We start from the raw sequence: 16112 nt of genomic DNA on the forward strand, positions 1-16112 counted from the left end.
TCAAAGTTTTAAGGATCCAAAAATGAGATAGTTAGCGCAGATTAAAGAATACTACTTTGGTAAAATAAGTAAATACCTATGTTTTAAAGACTGAACTCTTGATCTCTGTATTGTAATTATTCAGACAGATGTGGAATAAAATACATTCAGACTTGTTTATCAAGTGCCTTCTGTACTGTCTGATTTAATACACAAGCTAAGTTATAGCACTGCAGTGCAAAAGGCTTCTTTTTAATCTTTCAGCTTAAAAGAGAAATGTGAATCCCTTAGCATGGCTGTCACGTTACTTGAAATTAAGTGGAAGCCACTGAAAGCATGGTTTAGAACTGCAAATTCATCTTCTCCATCAGTGTTAATTGTTGAGTCATATTTAGTATATCTGCTTGCCTGAATGTGTTTGATAAACAGTTGATCCACAATTCTAACTTCTAAGTGTAGCATTAAGTGTACCGTAAGTATGCTTAGCATTCAATTAACTTATTTTAAGATGGAATATTAATCTGATCCATTTAAGCTTTCAGTTGGCAGTTAGTGTTACAGCTAATGATGGCAAGAGGAAAAAAAAATAAATTGAGTATTTCATTTTGAAAAATGTTTCGAATTCTGACACTGCTTAGCAGTGTTCTTCACCTTTGCCAGGGTTTTTGTTATGATTGCAAGTTTATAAACAGAAAGCATGTTTCTGTATCTTGAAAAACTGTAAGGTATTCAAGAAGTAATGCTTATGTGAAGCAACTCACAAAGGAGGATCAGGTGTGTGTTCCAGAATAGCTACCACCAATGACTAGGATATTGTGAATGGACAGAAGAGGTGAATGCTATAATGATCTTAGCTGTTGATAGTTCTAAGTACTCTTACTTGGACTGAAATTCAAGTTTTAGCCCAATCAATACATTTCTTCAAAAGAGTTTCATTCTTAAACTGCTTTTACCTTCATAACTCAATCGAAGTGATTTTTTTTCTTGCATATTTAAAAAAAAAAAAAGTTAGAGCTGTTCCTGTACATATTTGTCATCCTAACATCAAATGACATCAGTATTTTGTTATGTGACCCTTTAAATTGGGACAAATATTGTGTCATCAATTACTTTTTGTTTTTAAATTCTTTATTATTCTGTATATTTTTGGCATGTTATTTTTTCACTGCTAGTTTGTCAAAGGAATTTAATTATCTTCATAAGCATATTGATTTTTGGGTGTGGAATCCATATGAAAGATTTATGGTCTCCCTTTTACATTGTATCTTTACAGACATTTCATGAATACATCTGCTCAAAAGATCTGCATTATCTAGATGGTTATTAAATTGATGAAATTTGATCTCTTCTCTGGTTTCTGTTACCACTTAACAACCCAAAAGCAGCAGGTACTCTTCATAGCAAACATGAGAAAAATTCTGTGTTAAAGTACTTGCATATCCTTAACAGACAACACACCTTAACAGGTGGTTTCTAATTAATTTGGGGGCTCATTTTTTTTAAGTATTGTTAGATCAAATTTAGATTTTAGCTGTGAAGTTGCATTTAAATACTATGTGTTTCACTAAACTATTTGCGTTAGTGTTAACTTGTGCTAGAAAATAAACTACAGATTTGTTGTGTAAGGCTCAGAATTATGTTGGAGTATGCTCAAACAGATCATGCCACTACTCAAAATAATTACAAAGTACTTTTTGTGAAAAATTGCACAGTGAAGTTCTTTTCCTCACGGTTGAGGATAATGACCTGATGTGTGTGGGTAGAAAAAACTTTTCCTGAAGGCAGCCTTTTTGTTACTTATGCTCCTTCACAGCAACTGAGGTTTCTGGTACAAAATCATACAATCTGTGGAACACTGTTTTGTATCTTGGCTTTTCTAGCTTTATTTGCTAGTTAGTGACTTATGGGCTGGATTAACTTTGCTCCAACTGGAGTGCACAACATTGTTTTGGTGTATATATCAGCTGTGATTAACGGTAATGTAGTGTATTTTTTCCAGCTAATGACCATCCCTTTTGCTGCATGTAGCAGTAGGGTGTTTAGCTTTTGCTAAATGACAGGGAAAAAGAGTGGATGCCTGCTTGTGTCTGTTAGAGATTTTGAAGTCTTTAAGGCTGTCATAGTTATGACAGAAGTTAGAAAAATTAATTATTTTTATATAAATTAATATTATATAATTAATATTTATATAAGTGTAAATACAATCATATTTAAATTTTATAATATATATTTATATAATATATATACATATATATATTACATAAAATATATAATTATATTTACATATATAATTATTGATATAATTATTTTTAAATATAATTAGAAGAAAAAAACACTTGGGTTATAACTCTTGACAACTATTTTTATCCACATGAGAAAATTACTTATATTTGCATTTTCATGGAAACCAAGTCTGTTGTCAACACATGTGAGACGGATGAAAACAATTGCAGCAAACGCATGTAGTTTTCTAGGAAGAAGGAGAAAAAATGACTGATAAGTGTAACTAGGCAAATATTTCAGAATGAAGGCAAGACAGTTGTGGAGTGTGCTAATTTTAGCAGCCTGACGGCACTTAGTTGAGAAAAACAAATCTAATTACATTTGATTGTTGAAGAATTATCAGTGTTCGGAAGAAACCAATTTTATTTTGCCATATGGATTGATGACAGTATTACTGCTCCTATAGTGCTAGGTAATTTTAATAAGTACATTTAGGAAAATATTAGTTTGATAAGAATGGTCTGTCAGAATTATAAAAAGCTTAATTATTCATCAACCATATAATATCAATGTGTTACGTGTTTGTACATTAATGTAATTGCTTAAAAGTAGCCTTGCTGGCATGTATTCAAGATTGCGTTGTTACAACTTAAAAAGGACTTTCTGGGACACCACTTAAAGCTGGTATGACATAAAAAAAGAAAATTGAGTTAGTTTATGTATGAGCTATACAATATTTTATATACCTAATGAATCTTGTCTGGCACTTCTGGGTATTATTTGTCCTTTAATTCTGGAATACGTCTATAATAAAAAAGAAACATTCTGGTGACTTAATTTAATACTTATTGATGAATCTTGTGCTGTAATGGAAGACTATATTTCTTAAATGGTACCTACAGCGAGTGTTATTGCTTATTTTCTGAATGTAGTTTTAGTCTATTATCTCTGTTTCTGTCACAAGAGGAGTTAGAGCACTGTTACTATTTTATTATAGTCAGTGGGTAATGAACCAAACTAACAAATGATGTTGCTATTTAATTGCAAAATTCAATAATTTAACTGCTCTGCAAGCAAAAATGTTGACTTGATCACTGTTGTCGACAAATAGCTGAGTTTAATCTTTCAGCAGTGTCTCTACTTTGTTTTAACGTAGACAATGAAATATTATTTTTCTCTTATTGAGGAAAAGGTAAATATTCAAAGTGTGTCATGTACAGAAATATGTTTTTGTGGTGATAAGCTTTAACATCTTCCTTTTTGTCACTTACAGTAGTAGGAATACTATTCTTACTCTTTTTCAAAATTTATGTAACGAGCTTCTAAATCACTTTAAAATACTAAATTTATAGTGATTAAGCCAGAGATGTGTTAAAATCATAAAAGCACTGGGCATACCAAAGAAGAATTGAGAAATTGAATAAGTTTAATCATAGTTTAAAATCAAGTAAAACGAGAATGATGGAGTATATTTTAAATTTTTAGCAATCACCAAAGTGGTGTCTCAAAACTGTTAGTCTGTGCTCATCAGATGATACTTCAGTTTTAAAGTTACAGAAGATCTTTTTAAGTTCAGTCTTACAAACCTTGGGGGATGCAAATTCTTATTTTTATTTTTATTATGTATATTCTCTTTTACCTGAATTGGATGCTGAATGCAAAGTGGAAAAGTGGGCTGGCTGTTTGTTGAACGGGTACTGCTAGCATGATTGACTTCTTAGAGGAAAAAAAAAACACCACACCTTCATTTCAGGGTAGCAAGAAGCCAAAAGATCAGAATATCCAAGAGAAAGCTGTATATGCTCTCAAATCTAAATCCTGACCCATGATACCCATGGATTTCTCATTTGGTGCTAGTATTTAAGAAACCATGTTATAATTTGTATTAGACTGCTAATCCAGCTCAAAGCAGACTTTACAGATGGAATGGGAAGACAGGTAGCTCTATGTAAGCACTACTACAACAGTGGAAAGAGAGGTATGAAGGATCTTGTAGGATAACAAATGTTTAAAGGCACTAAAAATCATCTCTACAAAACAGAATATTTGGTCAGTATTTCATTACACTTTCATTAGCTGTTGCATTTAACTTGAAATACATTTCTTTAATTGAAAAAAATGCTGTGATTCTCTCAGTCTTTTTGGGTTGCTTTGTTTTGTGTTGTTTTGTGGTTTCTTTTTTTTTTTTTTTTTAATTTTTTAACGTCTAGGGCACCAAGCATTGCTAAAAGAACAAAGTAAAATAGACCTTTACATCTTTTGGTTGCAATGTAAGATCATCCTTTAGAAATGGGCTTTATTTAGAATTATAAATTTTGCGCTAAAAGTTATCCTTGCATAAATATTGGAAGCTTTCTTGGGATGTTCATCATCATGCAGCTGAGTGTGCTTGTGTATATTTCCTGCTGAAAATCATAACTGAGAAGTACCTGTTTATTTGTCTTTCCTTATGTTGTGTCTTTCATTTTTGTGTATGTAGGTTGCTATGGTGTTGATGGAGAGAGTGATTCCATCATGAGCTCAGCTTCAGAAAATTCCACTGAACCTTGGTTTTGTGATGCATGCAAATGTGGTGTCACACCTAGTTGTGAACTATGTCCAAACCAAGATGGGATCTTCAAGGAGACAGATGCGGGCAGGTAAGGCTGAAGAAGTGGTGTTTCAAATTCTGCTTATGCTTAAAAGTTTGGGTTTTGCCCTTGTCTGTTCCTGTAGGGAGACTGTTATAAATTGGTATAAACAGTGGGTGCTCTATGGATAGTCAATCACCTAATCTTTTTTTTTTTTTTTTTTTTGCTCCTAATATTCTTCACTTCCATTATAATATTATAGGTTTATGGACTGATGAGGAAAAGATGTACCCTAAGTGAGAAAAAAAAAATAAATCACCGTTTAATTAAGGGAATGATAAAATCTGTTCTCCAATGTGAAGTGACCAATGTATTGTTGTATATACACAGATGTCTTACTGGATATGCTAGAAGACCTTTCTTATGTGATGTCTTTCATTCCTGTCGTATTAAAAAAAAAAAAAAATTGATACTGTTTTTAATGGTAACTAATTTTCTACAATAAAGGAGAGAGCAAAATGGTTAGTAGTAAGATCGACTATAAAGATGACACTTTTTTTTTTTTTTTTTTTTGAGAACAACAATTAACGTAATTAGGTTCTTTTTCCATAAATTTTTTTCATAGAATGACAGAATCATAGAATCATTCAGGTTGGAAGACACCTCTAATGATCTAGTCCAATCATTAGCCTAGTACTAAAGTCCACCTGTAAACCATGTTATTAAGTTCTAAATCTGCACTTTTCTTGAAGACCTCCAGGGATGGTTACTCAGCCAGTTCCCTGGGCAGCCTATTACAATGCTGCACAACACTTTCAGTAAATAAATTTCTCCTAATATTCAACGTAAACCTCCTGTGACACCACTTGAGGCCGTTTCACTTGGTGCTTGGTAGAAGAGCCAGATCCCCACCTTGCTACAGCCTCCATTAAGGTAATTGTGAAGTAGAATAAGGTTTCCACTAAGCCTTCTCAAAGTTAAACAGACCCAGCCCTCTCAGCTGCTCCTCACAAGGCATGTTTTCTAGACCCTTCACCAGCTTTATTACCTCCCTTTTTTTACTGCTTTTTATTTTTTTATAAAATGTATATAATATACACAATATAATGTTTGTACTATTCATATATAATATATGGCAATATAAATATTATACATAGGGATTTTATATAAGTTTTACAGTTATATAAGTTGCAGGTGCACGGTAATACACAACATTTTCAGATAATGGGCCTGTCATAAGTTTTTCATTGATTGTGTTAACAAGGGAAGGCAATCTAATTAGTTGATAAGGCTGTTCAGAGGAAAGCAAAGCTTTCTTAATCCTGTTTGACCATATCTGTTTGATACGTAGGATTATAAAAATATGCAGTCATATTTTACTGATGACGATAGATGAGTTCATGTTGTTTAATGTTTAAACCGTTTACACTGAGCTATATATTAGAGAGCAACATATTTTGTACTAGCAAATCACAAAATATAGCAATGTCCTCAGTTTTCTTTCATCCATTGGCTTGTAGTGGTTTGCTCTAAATGATGACATCTTTTAGATGACTGTGACTGTCTTGTAATGAGCGCAAAAGCATATTCATTTTTTTTGGTATTAGCTGTGTTGTTTTTTTTCATTCCTGTTTTCTGTTCCAGTACTGTTGCTAATACTGTAACAGACTGATTCTGCCATCATTAAAAGGTCAGGAGAGCTCTAGATGATATTTTAGGAAATCTTTTTTTGACATACTGGTTTTAAGGAAAGTAAATACAATATTAAAGTATCATAAGTTGGTTGAGATTTTGTGGATTAAAATGCATGTGCCTTTGCATTTCTGCCTTAGCTTGTAATTTTTTCTAATATCAGAAACATTTTAAGTTTGCAGTGGTAATAAACAGATAAGGAGGGTATTCATACCACTGAACTTCTCCATTAGATGTAAGTGCTAGGAATTGGCTTTGGAGGACAGCTACCTTTCTCCATTGAATACACGTTGAGATCAGCTTTGTATTTTCTAGCTGTATTTCAGTCTTTTTATTCTTGTGTTTTTTAAAGCAGTTTAAGCACTACGTATGTAATTTCCCTTATAATGATAATAGAAACTACAGTCAACATTTTAAAAACCGCTTGCTTGAAATTTCTTATAAAGTAGCAGTATGTTTTTGATTAATATGGAAGTGTTTTCTCTGCAATACTGATTATTTGTGCAAAAGCATATGCCTGCTTTGTTGACTGTGGAGATTAACATGACAATTTATTATCTCTGTTATTGAATTTTTATCTGCTAGATGATGTGATATGGCTGTCATGAATAAGTATAAGTTTACTCTCCCAGGTGAATAGATTTATGTACTAGAAGAACAAAACAAAACTATCCAACGTGTGAATAATCCCGTGCTCTCGTTCTGTTAATTTATTAATTTGAACTCAATAGGGAAACGGTGCAATACACAGTAAGATAGGATGGGGTCGGCAATGTCCATTATTATGTTACTACAGTACCGAGTAAACTGCAACATAGGTCAGTTCATTTCTTGGAATACTATCATAGACCACTGAATAACAGAATCTTTTAACTCTCCATCCCCTTACCACCTTCTTTTAAAAGAAATTCTTTATATGCATCAATGCTGGAAATCACACAAAAGTGAGACCAAGCCTCTTCAGTTTCTTTTCACAATCAAGTTGGAATTATTTCTCTGTTTCTATGTGAATCATTATAATAATGAGGTGCTTAATTTCTCAGCAGAATTCTTTTCACATTAACCTCTCAGCTTCATGAGCATAAACGTGAATTTATCATTATGAGAAATAAAATCTCATATTATCCAAGAATATGAATTCTGTCCTTGTTATGGTATGGAGTTTTTCTTCTTCCCTAATCAACATCTGTCATCATTGCTCCAAGCTAAATGGATGGTAAAGTAACAGGGAAGATTATTCTTCTTTGATTACCCAATTTGTCTTAATTACAAGCTTCTAAAACATGTGCGGCTAAACAAATGAGCAGGAAAATATTTAGAACTGGTATTAAAAGCAGCTGAAACTGCTTCAGCTGTGAACTTGACTGACTTCTATATGTTTTTTAATAAAGATTCAGGTCCGAGTTCACATAAAAGTGGCTAAAGAAATGAGGCACTTGTGTGCCAATCACACTGAAATGGCACTTTAAATCTGTAATACTGTAATACTTCGGTGACATGTACTAAAACATTTTGAGAAGGTCAGTATGAAGCAAGCAGCCAGCTGTTGGGTTTATCATAGATAAACTCCTACGGAGTGCAGCAGCATTTAATACACCAGTGGAGCATGAAAAAACTGTGCAAATTAAATTGAGAAGCAGCTGCTTGTAGAAGATGTGTATCTTTATATTGAACTTTGGAGGGTAAATTTTAATGCAGTCTTCTAAATGTACTATGAAAAATCTCCAACCAGAGCCTTGGATTTTTTTTTTTTTTTTAAGAATAGTAACAGTGAGGAAGTGTAACTTCAACTTATACAAATTTGTTCTCTGTAGTGCATCTTAAATCAATGAAAGGATATAGAAAAGCCCTAGTGCAGTTATTAATGGCTAAGCAGTATCTTTATCAAAGTTACATGTCTTACTCTGTGTAGCATTTTGCTCGAAAGGATAAAAAATAGTGTCCTGATTCCTTTTGGAAAAGAATAGTTTGTGTGTTTGTGGAAATGAGATATTTCTTCTAGTAAATGTACAGTATTTGCTGAAATACATACTTGTGCACACAAACTCTTTTTGGTAGAAAAGTATTTCATAAAATTATGGTAGTGGTTTAGGCCAAACTGTAACCAGTTCTGAGAGGGCAGAGAGAGAATCAGAGAATATCCCAAGTTGGAAGGGACCGAAAAGGATCATTGAGTCTGACCTCTGGCTCTGCACAGGACCACCCAAAAATCATTCAGTGTGTCTGAGAGTGTTGTCCAAATGCTGCTTGAATGCCAGCAGGCTCGGTGCTGTGACCTCCCCTGGGGGCCTGTCGCAGTGCCCAACCACCCTCTCAGTCAAGAACCTTTTCCGACCACCCAGCTTGACCCACCCCTGTCCCAGTTCCATGCTGTTCCCTTGGGTCCTATTGTTGGTCCTCAGAGCTGTGCGCAGCACCTGCCCATCTTCTCCCCCTTATGAGGAAGCTGTAGGCCACCATGAGGCCTCCCCTCTGAACAAATCAAGGGAGTTCAGCATATTCTCATCTGTCTTCTCCTCTAGACCCTTCACCATCTTTATTGTCCTCCTTTGGATGCTGTCTAATGGACACCCTCTAAAATTTTATGTCATTCTTAACACTGTGGTGCCCAAAGCTGCATATGGTACTTGAAATGAGGCTGCAGCAGCTCCGAGTAGATTGTCCCAATCACAATTCCCTTGACCAGCCCCTCAGGCCATGCATGGCTAGTCACCAGAGGATGACCTTGAAGGATGGTATTAGGTGCTCCATTGCTACCAGAGATTAATACATTATGGAGAGGCAGGCAGAATTTTCTGAATTACTGAATTTTCATATGGTAATGAGGAGAGTCTTAGTTTTTGCATAATTTTGTATTAAATTAGGAGATTCTGCTGGCATGTTGGAGTGTTTATATCATATTAAAAACAATGGTTGGCTTTACTTTGTCTGTACATGAAGAAGCTTGGCAGAACACTTGAGTATCCCAGTTTGTTCTTTGGCAGCTAGCATGCTGTTGTATTTGAATCGTGTTATTTAAAGACAAAATTGTAACTAATCTTCAGATCATAGAATCATAGAATATCCTGAGTTGGAAGGGACCCTTAAGGATCATCAAGTCCAACTCTTGACACCGCACAGGTCTACCCAAAAGTTCAGACCATGGATCTTCTTTTGATTCTACCTGTAGTTAAAGTGCTATGACTCTGCTGTGGATTCCAAGAGCCCCAGTAAAATCTGTGAAAATTACTGCATGTAAATTTATATTTCAAATGTACATTTTTCTCACTTTTAATTTTTCATGTTTTACAGTGAATTTATGACTTTGCGTCTCAAACACAACTGATTTAACAATAGTATAAAAACTTCTCTTTTCACCTGCATATTTGAAAATATTCTTGTCAGATACAACACTATGAATTGGTCAGTGTTACGGCTTTTGTTAGATTTACTAACCAATTCCTTTAGAGTGAAGTGAGTTAATGGCTTATATGTATCTTGTTACTGGGATTTTTCTGTTAACCAGGTAGTAATTTTGTTTCTTCTGCTTCCACCGTCCCACCCCATCAGTCTGCTTTAGTTTCGTGAGTAGTATCAAAACCTTAATGTATGTTTCATGTTGCATAAACAGTGATGGAGAACTCTGCTTAAGAACCATCAGAACAGAGGGTGTTGGTTGCCTTGCTCTTGACCTAGACAAGCAAAGCAATCCCAGTTGCTGTGAAACCTTGCTGTGGTTCAGTGTGCTGACTTCCCAATATGTATTCCTTACCTGCTTCTAATATATTTTTTGTTTATGTATGCTTTTTCTGGCATCTGTAACATTCACATGGCACTTTGAAACCTGAAATTAGCAAGTGTAATATGGGAACAAGATGTTGTAATACTAACCTAATTTTATGTGCTGTTTTAGGTGGGTCCATATTGTTTGTGCCCTCTATGTTCCAGGAGTGGCGTTTGGAGATATTGACAAATTGCGGCCAGTAACACTTACAGAAATGAATTATTCAAAGTATGGTGCCAAGGTAAGTCTAGAAGAGATGTACTACCTACCATTAGCTTTATTTCACTTTTTTAAGTAGAATAACATATGACTTCCCAGTCTCATTTATGTTGTTTTTTTTGTTTATTTTTTTATTTATTTATTTTTTTCACAAACAGGTTTCAAACTGCAAATGTGATGAAATTTGTTCTGTTTGTTATACTTTCGCTCTTCCTTCTCTCTTTTTTCTATTTTTTGTTACTGCTGTTCTCTATAGTTTCTTTTACTATTTTTCTGTTTCCTTCCTTTCTCTTATGCAGGTGCCAATTACTTTCTTTAAAAATCAGTTAGTGGCAGATTGCCAGAATGTGGTTGGAAAGAGAAGAGGATTTATGGGATTTGAAATGGAGAAAAGGAAAGTGAGGTGGATTAAGAGACAGATGTAAATTCAGTTAAGAACTACTTTCGGTTCTTTGTAATCATAAGCTGGAATGCATACAAAAAGATTGCTGCAAAGCAGTATTAAAAACCAAAACAGAACGTAACAGTATGGGGTCCTAAACTTGAACAGAGAAAGTGGGTCTAACATTAAAATAGTCTTTTACGTGTAAATGTTTTCAATCCAGGTCAAAAGTGATCATGTACAAAACATACAGAAAAACATCACAAAGGGCAGAGGCCAACACTGATTTACTAACTATTGCTGTAGTTACGGGAACAGAGTGGAGAATCCCTATCTATCTGGCTACCATGAGGAAAGGTGGCTGTAGTATTGCTACTCTAATACCTAATTTATGCATAGTAAATTTCCTGGGATTTAATTTGACAAATTGAATGCTAAATTAAAATTCGTAATAACTTTGTAAAAATATTAAAATAAATTAAAACACTTTGGGTGTCCCATGTGCAACTTACCTATATTAGGAGCATGTTCAGCATAGACCTGCAGGAGTATTTAGCATTGTTTAGAAATGTTTGTATAAAAAAGTATGAGCAAACTACCAAAACCCTGCAGCCTATTGTTGCAATGAATCATGCTTCTTAATTTTTAATTTTTTATTTTTAGCATGAATGGTGTGTAGGAGTAAGGTTTACTGTGAGTAAGATGAGTGAACTGCACAGATGAGGACTCATTACTCTCACAGAGCTTTAAACAATCCTTGTTTGCTGTATCAAGTGTGGCAGTTACAGATTAGCTAAACACCTCCCTGGAATACCAGTTTCAAGTAATAATCTATGATTCGCTTCATTTCTTTTCTGTTACGTGGTGCTGTGACACAGTTAAAGGGTGCCCTTTTAGGGTAGTGTATGCAATATTTTTGAGATTCTTCTGTCACTGAATTTCATTTGCAAATCCTTTCTTTTGTTGTTTAACTTTGTGCATGGAAATAATTTCTGTAGGTGATGCACAGCATTGCTCCATACTCATCATGTGAGACATTCAGAAATGCACAACTATGTAATTTTAGGTCGCTTTACGCACTGGATAGCGGCACCGCTTTACCAGCCTGTGTTTCTATTTGCTTATTCTTGCTTAAACACTTACCACTCTAGTTTGCTGGAACAGCTGTTCAGTATGAATTTGTGGTGAACCAGACTGAGGAACTGATCCGGCTGAAAAATGTTTGTATTTTTTCCAGGTTACATTAGTGGATGTCAGTTTGCTGTGTTGCAAACAGCTATGCCGGGAATGAATGTAGCTGAAGCCTTTATGTAGTGTTTTATGTGAATCACAAACTTACTTACTGATATTTACATTTTTTGATTATTTTTTTCTTCCGTTGTCACAAATTAGCTTCTCAATCAGAACCTATTAAAGGACATTATGTAATGTTTGGTTTTCAATGGTTTTGGTTTTTCAATGGTTTGGTTTTCTATGGTTTTCAAGTCACCTAGAGGACCATGCTTTTTTTTTGTGTATGTGCTCTGAACTTATTGAACAACTGAACATTTGCTGTGCAGTATTGTGGTTTTATGATATTCCACCTATATAGTTAAGTATGTATGTATTGCTTAGATGCTATTTAGTTGTTGCTCTGAAGGGAAATAGAAGGCATGGAATTTCTTATAAAAGTTCATCCAATATGCTATTTAGGATTTTTAAGCTTTTTTCCATTGCTTATTGAAAATGAAGTCAATTGCGGGGTTTGGGAAGTGGTGAAGCTTTAAATATTGCCAAATGTTATCAACATACTTGGTTTCTGTACCACACAGGAGTAAACCCAGCTGTCTAGTTCTTATATGTAAGATGTAAATTATTAAATATTAGGCAAAATGCACCTGAAATACTCTGTCATTTTCTACCCTTTCTTATAAAGGAGTGCAGTTTTTGCGAAGATCCTCGTTTTGCCAGAACTGGCGTATGCATTAGCTGTGATGCTGGGATGTGCAGAGCTTATTTCCACGTGACCTGCGCCCAGAAGGAAGGCCTTCTCTCAGAAGCAGCAGCAGAAGAGGTAGGTATGATGTAGCTTTGGAAAGGATAGAATAAAAGGGTTGTATCAAAAGTTTGTGGGGAAGACCTGAAATTCTGCCTTTTTTATTCACTATTCCTGAGCCAAGTTTTGTAAATTGCTAGGAAGTCATAGGCCAAGTAAAAGGACTGTCCAGGGAGGGCTCTTTGTTGATGAAATAGTCCAACTTGTTTGTGAAAAAGCAGACCACTAAGTGCCTTGATGTTGTTTTCCCTACTAAATTATGTGTAATGTTGAATCTTCAAAAATTGTGTGAATTTCTTCTAGGCACATGCCTTATCTTTTTACTTGAAAATGTTCTTACATGTTTCCTGTAGCTAAGTATTTTTAATCAAGGCCTCCCTTGTAGAACCTGATTATAGGGAGCTGCTAATTTTTGGCAGTAAGTTGTCACACATTCTGAAAGTCTAAATCAAAATAAAAATAAGGAAAGCCTGTACAGATTTTTATTAATTCTGTTTTGTATGTGAGTGAAGGAAAAGTTGGATAGGCTAACTATTTCATAATAATTTTATTATCTTATGAAGGAAGACTGCCTCGAGATTTTCTTAGTCTGTTGATTTATGATGATGTTTCTGCAGCTTTGACAATATACTGATGAAACATAGTTCTCAGACTGAATCTCATCATGGCTCAGATATTTCATATAATGATGAAACCACTAGATCAGGTTGCTCAAAGCCCCATTCAGCCTGGCCTTGAACACCTCCAGGGATGGAGCAGCTACAACTTTTCTGGGCTATGCCTGACCACCCTTAGAGTAAATAATTTCTTCCTTATATGTAATCTAAAGCTGCCCTTTTAAGTTTAAAGCTATTACTCCTTGTCCTGTCACTACACCCCCTGGCAAAGAGTCCCTCCCCAGCTTTCCTGTGGGCCCCCTTTAGGTACTGGAAGGTCTTCCCAGAGCCTTCTCCAGGTTGAACAACCCCAACTCCCTCAGCCTGTCTTCACAGGAGAGGCGCTCCAGCCCTTTGTATTTTTGTATGTTTGTACACTGCTTGCAGTGTTTGTATGTAGTAAAAATTACTATAGCTTTGCAGCATGATAATGTGCTAATCTGTTGGAAATGTGTGCTAATCTGTGCTAATCTGAATGAAAAATGAGAAAAAAGTCATCTGAGTGATGATTAATCACACCAATACATCTGAAAAATCATTTGAGAAAAACAGATACATTGCGTTACATATTTTTCAGATTGTTAATTCCTTTTAGGATATTATGCAAAAGAAGACACAATAAAGCAATAGGAGGTTAACAATACATATTATATGCTAAATGGATTTGCACGTAGGAATTTCTTATACATTTTTTTCTGGAAATGAGAAAATAGTTCAGAGATCAAACTACTGCGTTAATTATTAATGCATTTTAAAACGTTTAAGGTCATAAAATGAAAAAGATGGAAAAAAACTTTATAAGATAAATCAATGTGACAAAGTTGATTTAGAAAAATATATATTGTTTTTAAAAATGTCTATTTGAATACAGAAACTGTTGGCACAATGCTTGTGCTGTTCAGAGCCTTTTGACCTTGTATGTCTTAACTTTATTTTTGTTCCTTCTCCTTTTTTTCTCTGAAACAGGATATAGCTGACCCTTTTTTTGCTTATTGTAAACAGCATGCGGACAGGTTAGACAGAAAATGGAAGCGGAAAAACTACTTGGCATTACAATCTTACTGTAAAATGTCCTTACAGGAAAGAGAAAAACAGCTTTCGCCAGAAGCTCAGGTACTATATTCCTGACACAAATGCATTTGCATTAATCATCCATTTTAAACAAGAAAGAAATTAAGAAGATTGGTAATTGTTATATATAGTGAATGAAATTTGAACGTGTGCCATCAATATATTTTGTTTCTCATAGCAGTGAGTTTTGCTAAGACAACTCTCAATTCTCTTAAGAGCAATTCTCAATAAACTTAATGTCAAAAAGGAACATCTATCCTTTCCAGAGTTGCAGACCTAGTTTGTTTGCAGAAAGTTGGTAATTAAATTTTCATTGCAATCCATAGATTTTTTTTTTTTAACATTTTTTGTCAAGATTCTTAACAAAAACCACACAGGTAGACAAGAATAAGGTGTTTTTGTACATAGATGTTCAGTGAAAATCTTCCTTTTTTTTTTTTTTCATGTAGTAATATTTTAGCATTGGCAGAAGACTCTAGCTTGCCTGAATTTTTTTCTTGCTAGATCACTTCTTCACCTGCTGTAGAGATAAGTAGAAATTTATGCGCATTTTTTTTAAAGTAAAGATTTCCTAGAAGAAAAAAAATGGCATCAAATACAGATACTGAGTCTCTGCTGCTGAGTAGGAGATGCCTGAAAATCTTAGGCAAAGTCTATATCCCTGCGGAGTGGCTGAACCATGTGAAACTGTTAGTTATTGCATGATGTCAGCTGATAAGTGTCTTGTTGATATCAAGATTTCAGTTCTTCTGAGGTAATCTGTATACTTCAGTATATTAGAGTGTGTGTACTTAATTTTTTCTGAGTCTTGACAAATTTGTGGCCTGCTTTGCTTCTACTTTTGAGGCCGCACTGAATTCTGCAGAAAAGTCATGCCCGTGCAGAAAAACAGCTTGTTACTTGAAGGAATTCTGCCTAAATAGTAATAGAAATTGGCAGTTGCTTAGTAAATAATGGAAGAGAGAAATTATGGAGAGAAGGAAGAGGAAAAAGTTCTCCCTTGTTCTGAAGGGAGAGCTGTAGTGTAATGATCAGAAAATAAATCTTCATGTGATTAAAAGTTTTGATTAAATCATACCTTTTTAGATCTTCAAAGACATTTGAATAGGAAAAATAACCTCTAATTTAAAGTGGCCTGTGGATTTGAGAATGAGCATGAGCGAACTCTACCACTGAAGAATTTTGAATAAAATATTTCTGTGGGGTATTAAGCTTGGCATGGCTTGATTTAAAGCAAGTTACATAATTGTGTAATGCACTCTACTCTCACTTACGTGAATTACCACTATGTAGTGGAGAAATCACAATGATATGAACACTCTCCAACATAACGGTAAGTATTGGTTGTGCAAAATCCATTTGGGTCTAGTGTGGCTCTTACAAGCTCTGTTTTCAGGTCTTTTTTTAGAGACCTGTATTTGCTATGAAGTGCTGCTAATGCTGGTATGTTCCCAGCATTTCCCTTTCTTCCTTCACTTTAACCTGAAGCAAGACCCCATGGGTATGTGTTTTATGAAATAAT

The 16112-nt window shown here is 34.6% G+C and overlaps 1 protein-coding gene across 5 annotated transcripts in view; it reads left to right on the plus strand.

Annotated features, from left to right (window-relative positions):
- The window catches only part of PHF14 (PHD finger protein 14), a 163419-nt gene that overhangs the window by 19293 nt on the left and 128014 nt on the right, over nucleotides 1-16112 (plus strand). For all 5 annotated transcript variants that reach the window (XM_068674041.1, XM_068674043.1, XM_068674042.1 and 2 more), the window contains exons 5-8: nucleotides 4682-4841; nucleotides 10357-10468; nucleotides 12744-12881; nucleotides 14486-14632. In XM_068674041.1, the coding sequence (XP_068530142.1) occupies nucleotides 4682-4841; nucleotides 10357-10468; nucleotides 12744-12881; nucleotides 14486-14632 (557 nt within the window). The remainder of the gene's footprint in view (nucleotides 1-4681; nucleotides 4842-10356; nucleotides 10469-12743; nucleotides 12882-14485; nucleotides 14633-16112) is intronic.

Source organism: Anas acuta, chromosome 2 (genome assembly GCF_963932015.1).
Source record: "Anas acuta chromosome 2, bAnaAcu1.1, whole genome shotgun sequence".
Lineage (NCBI taxonomy): Eukaryota > Metazoa > Chordata > Aves > Anseriformes > Anatidae > Anas > Anas acuta.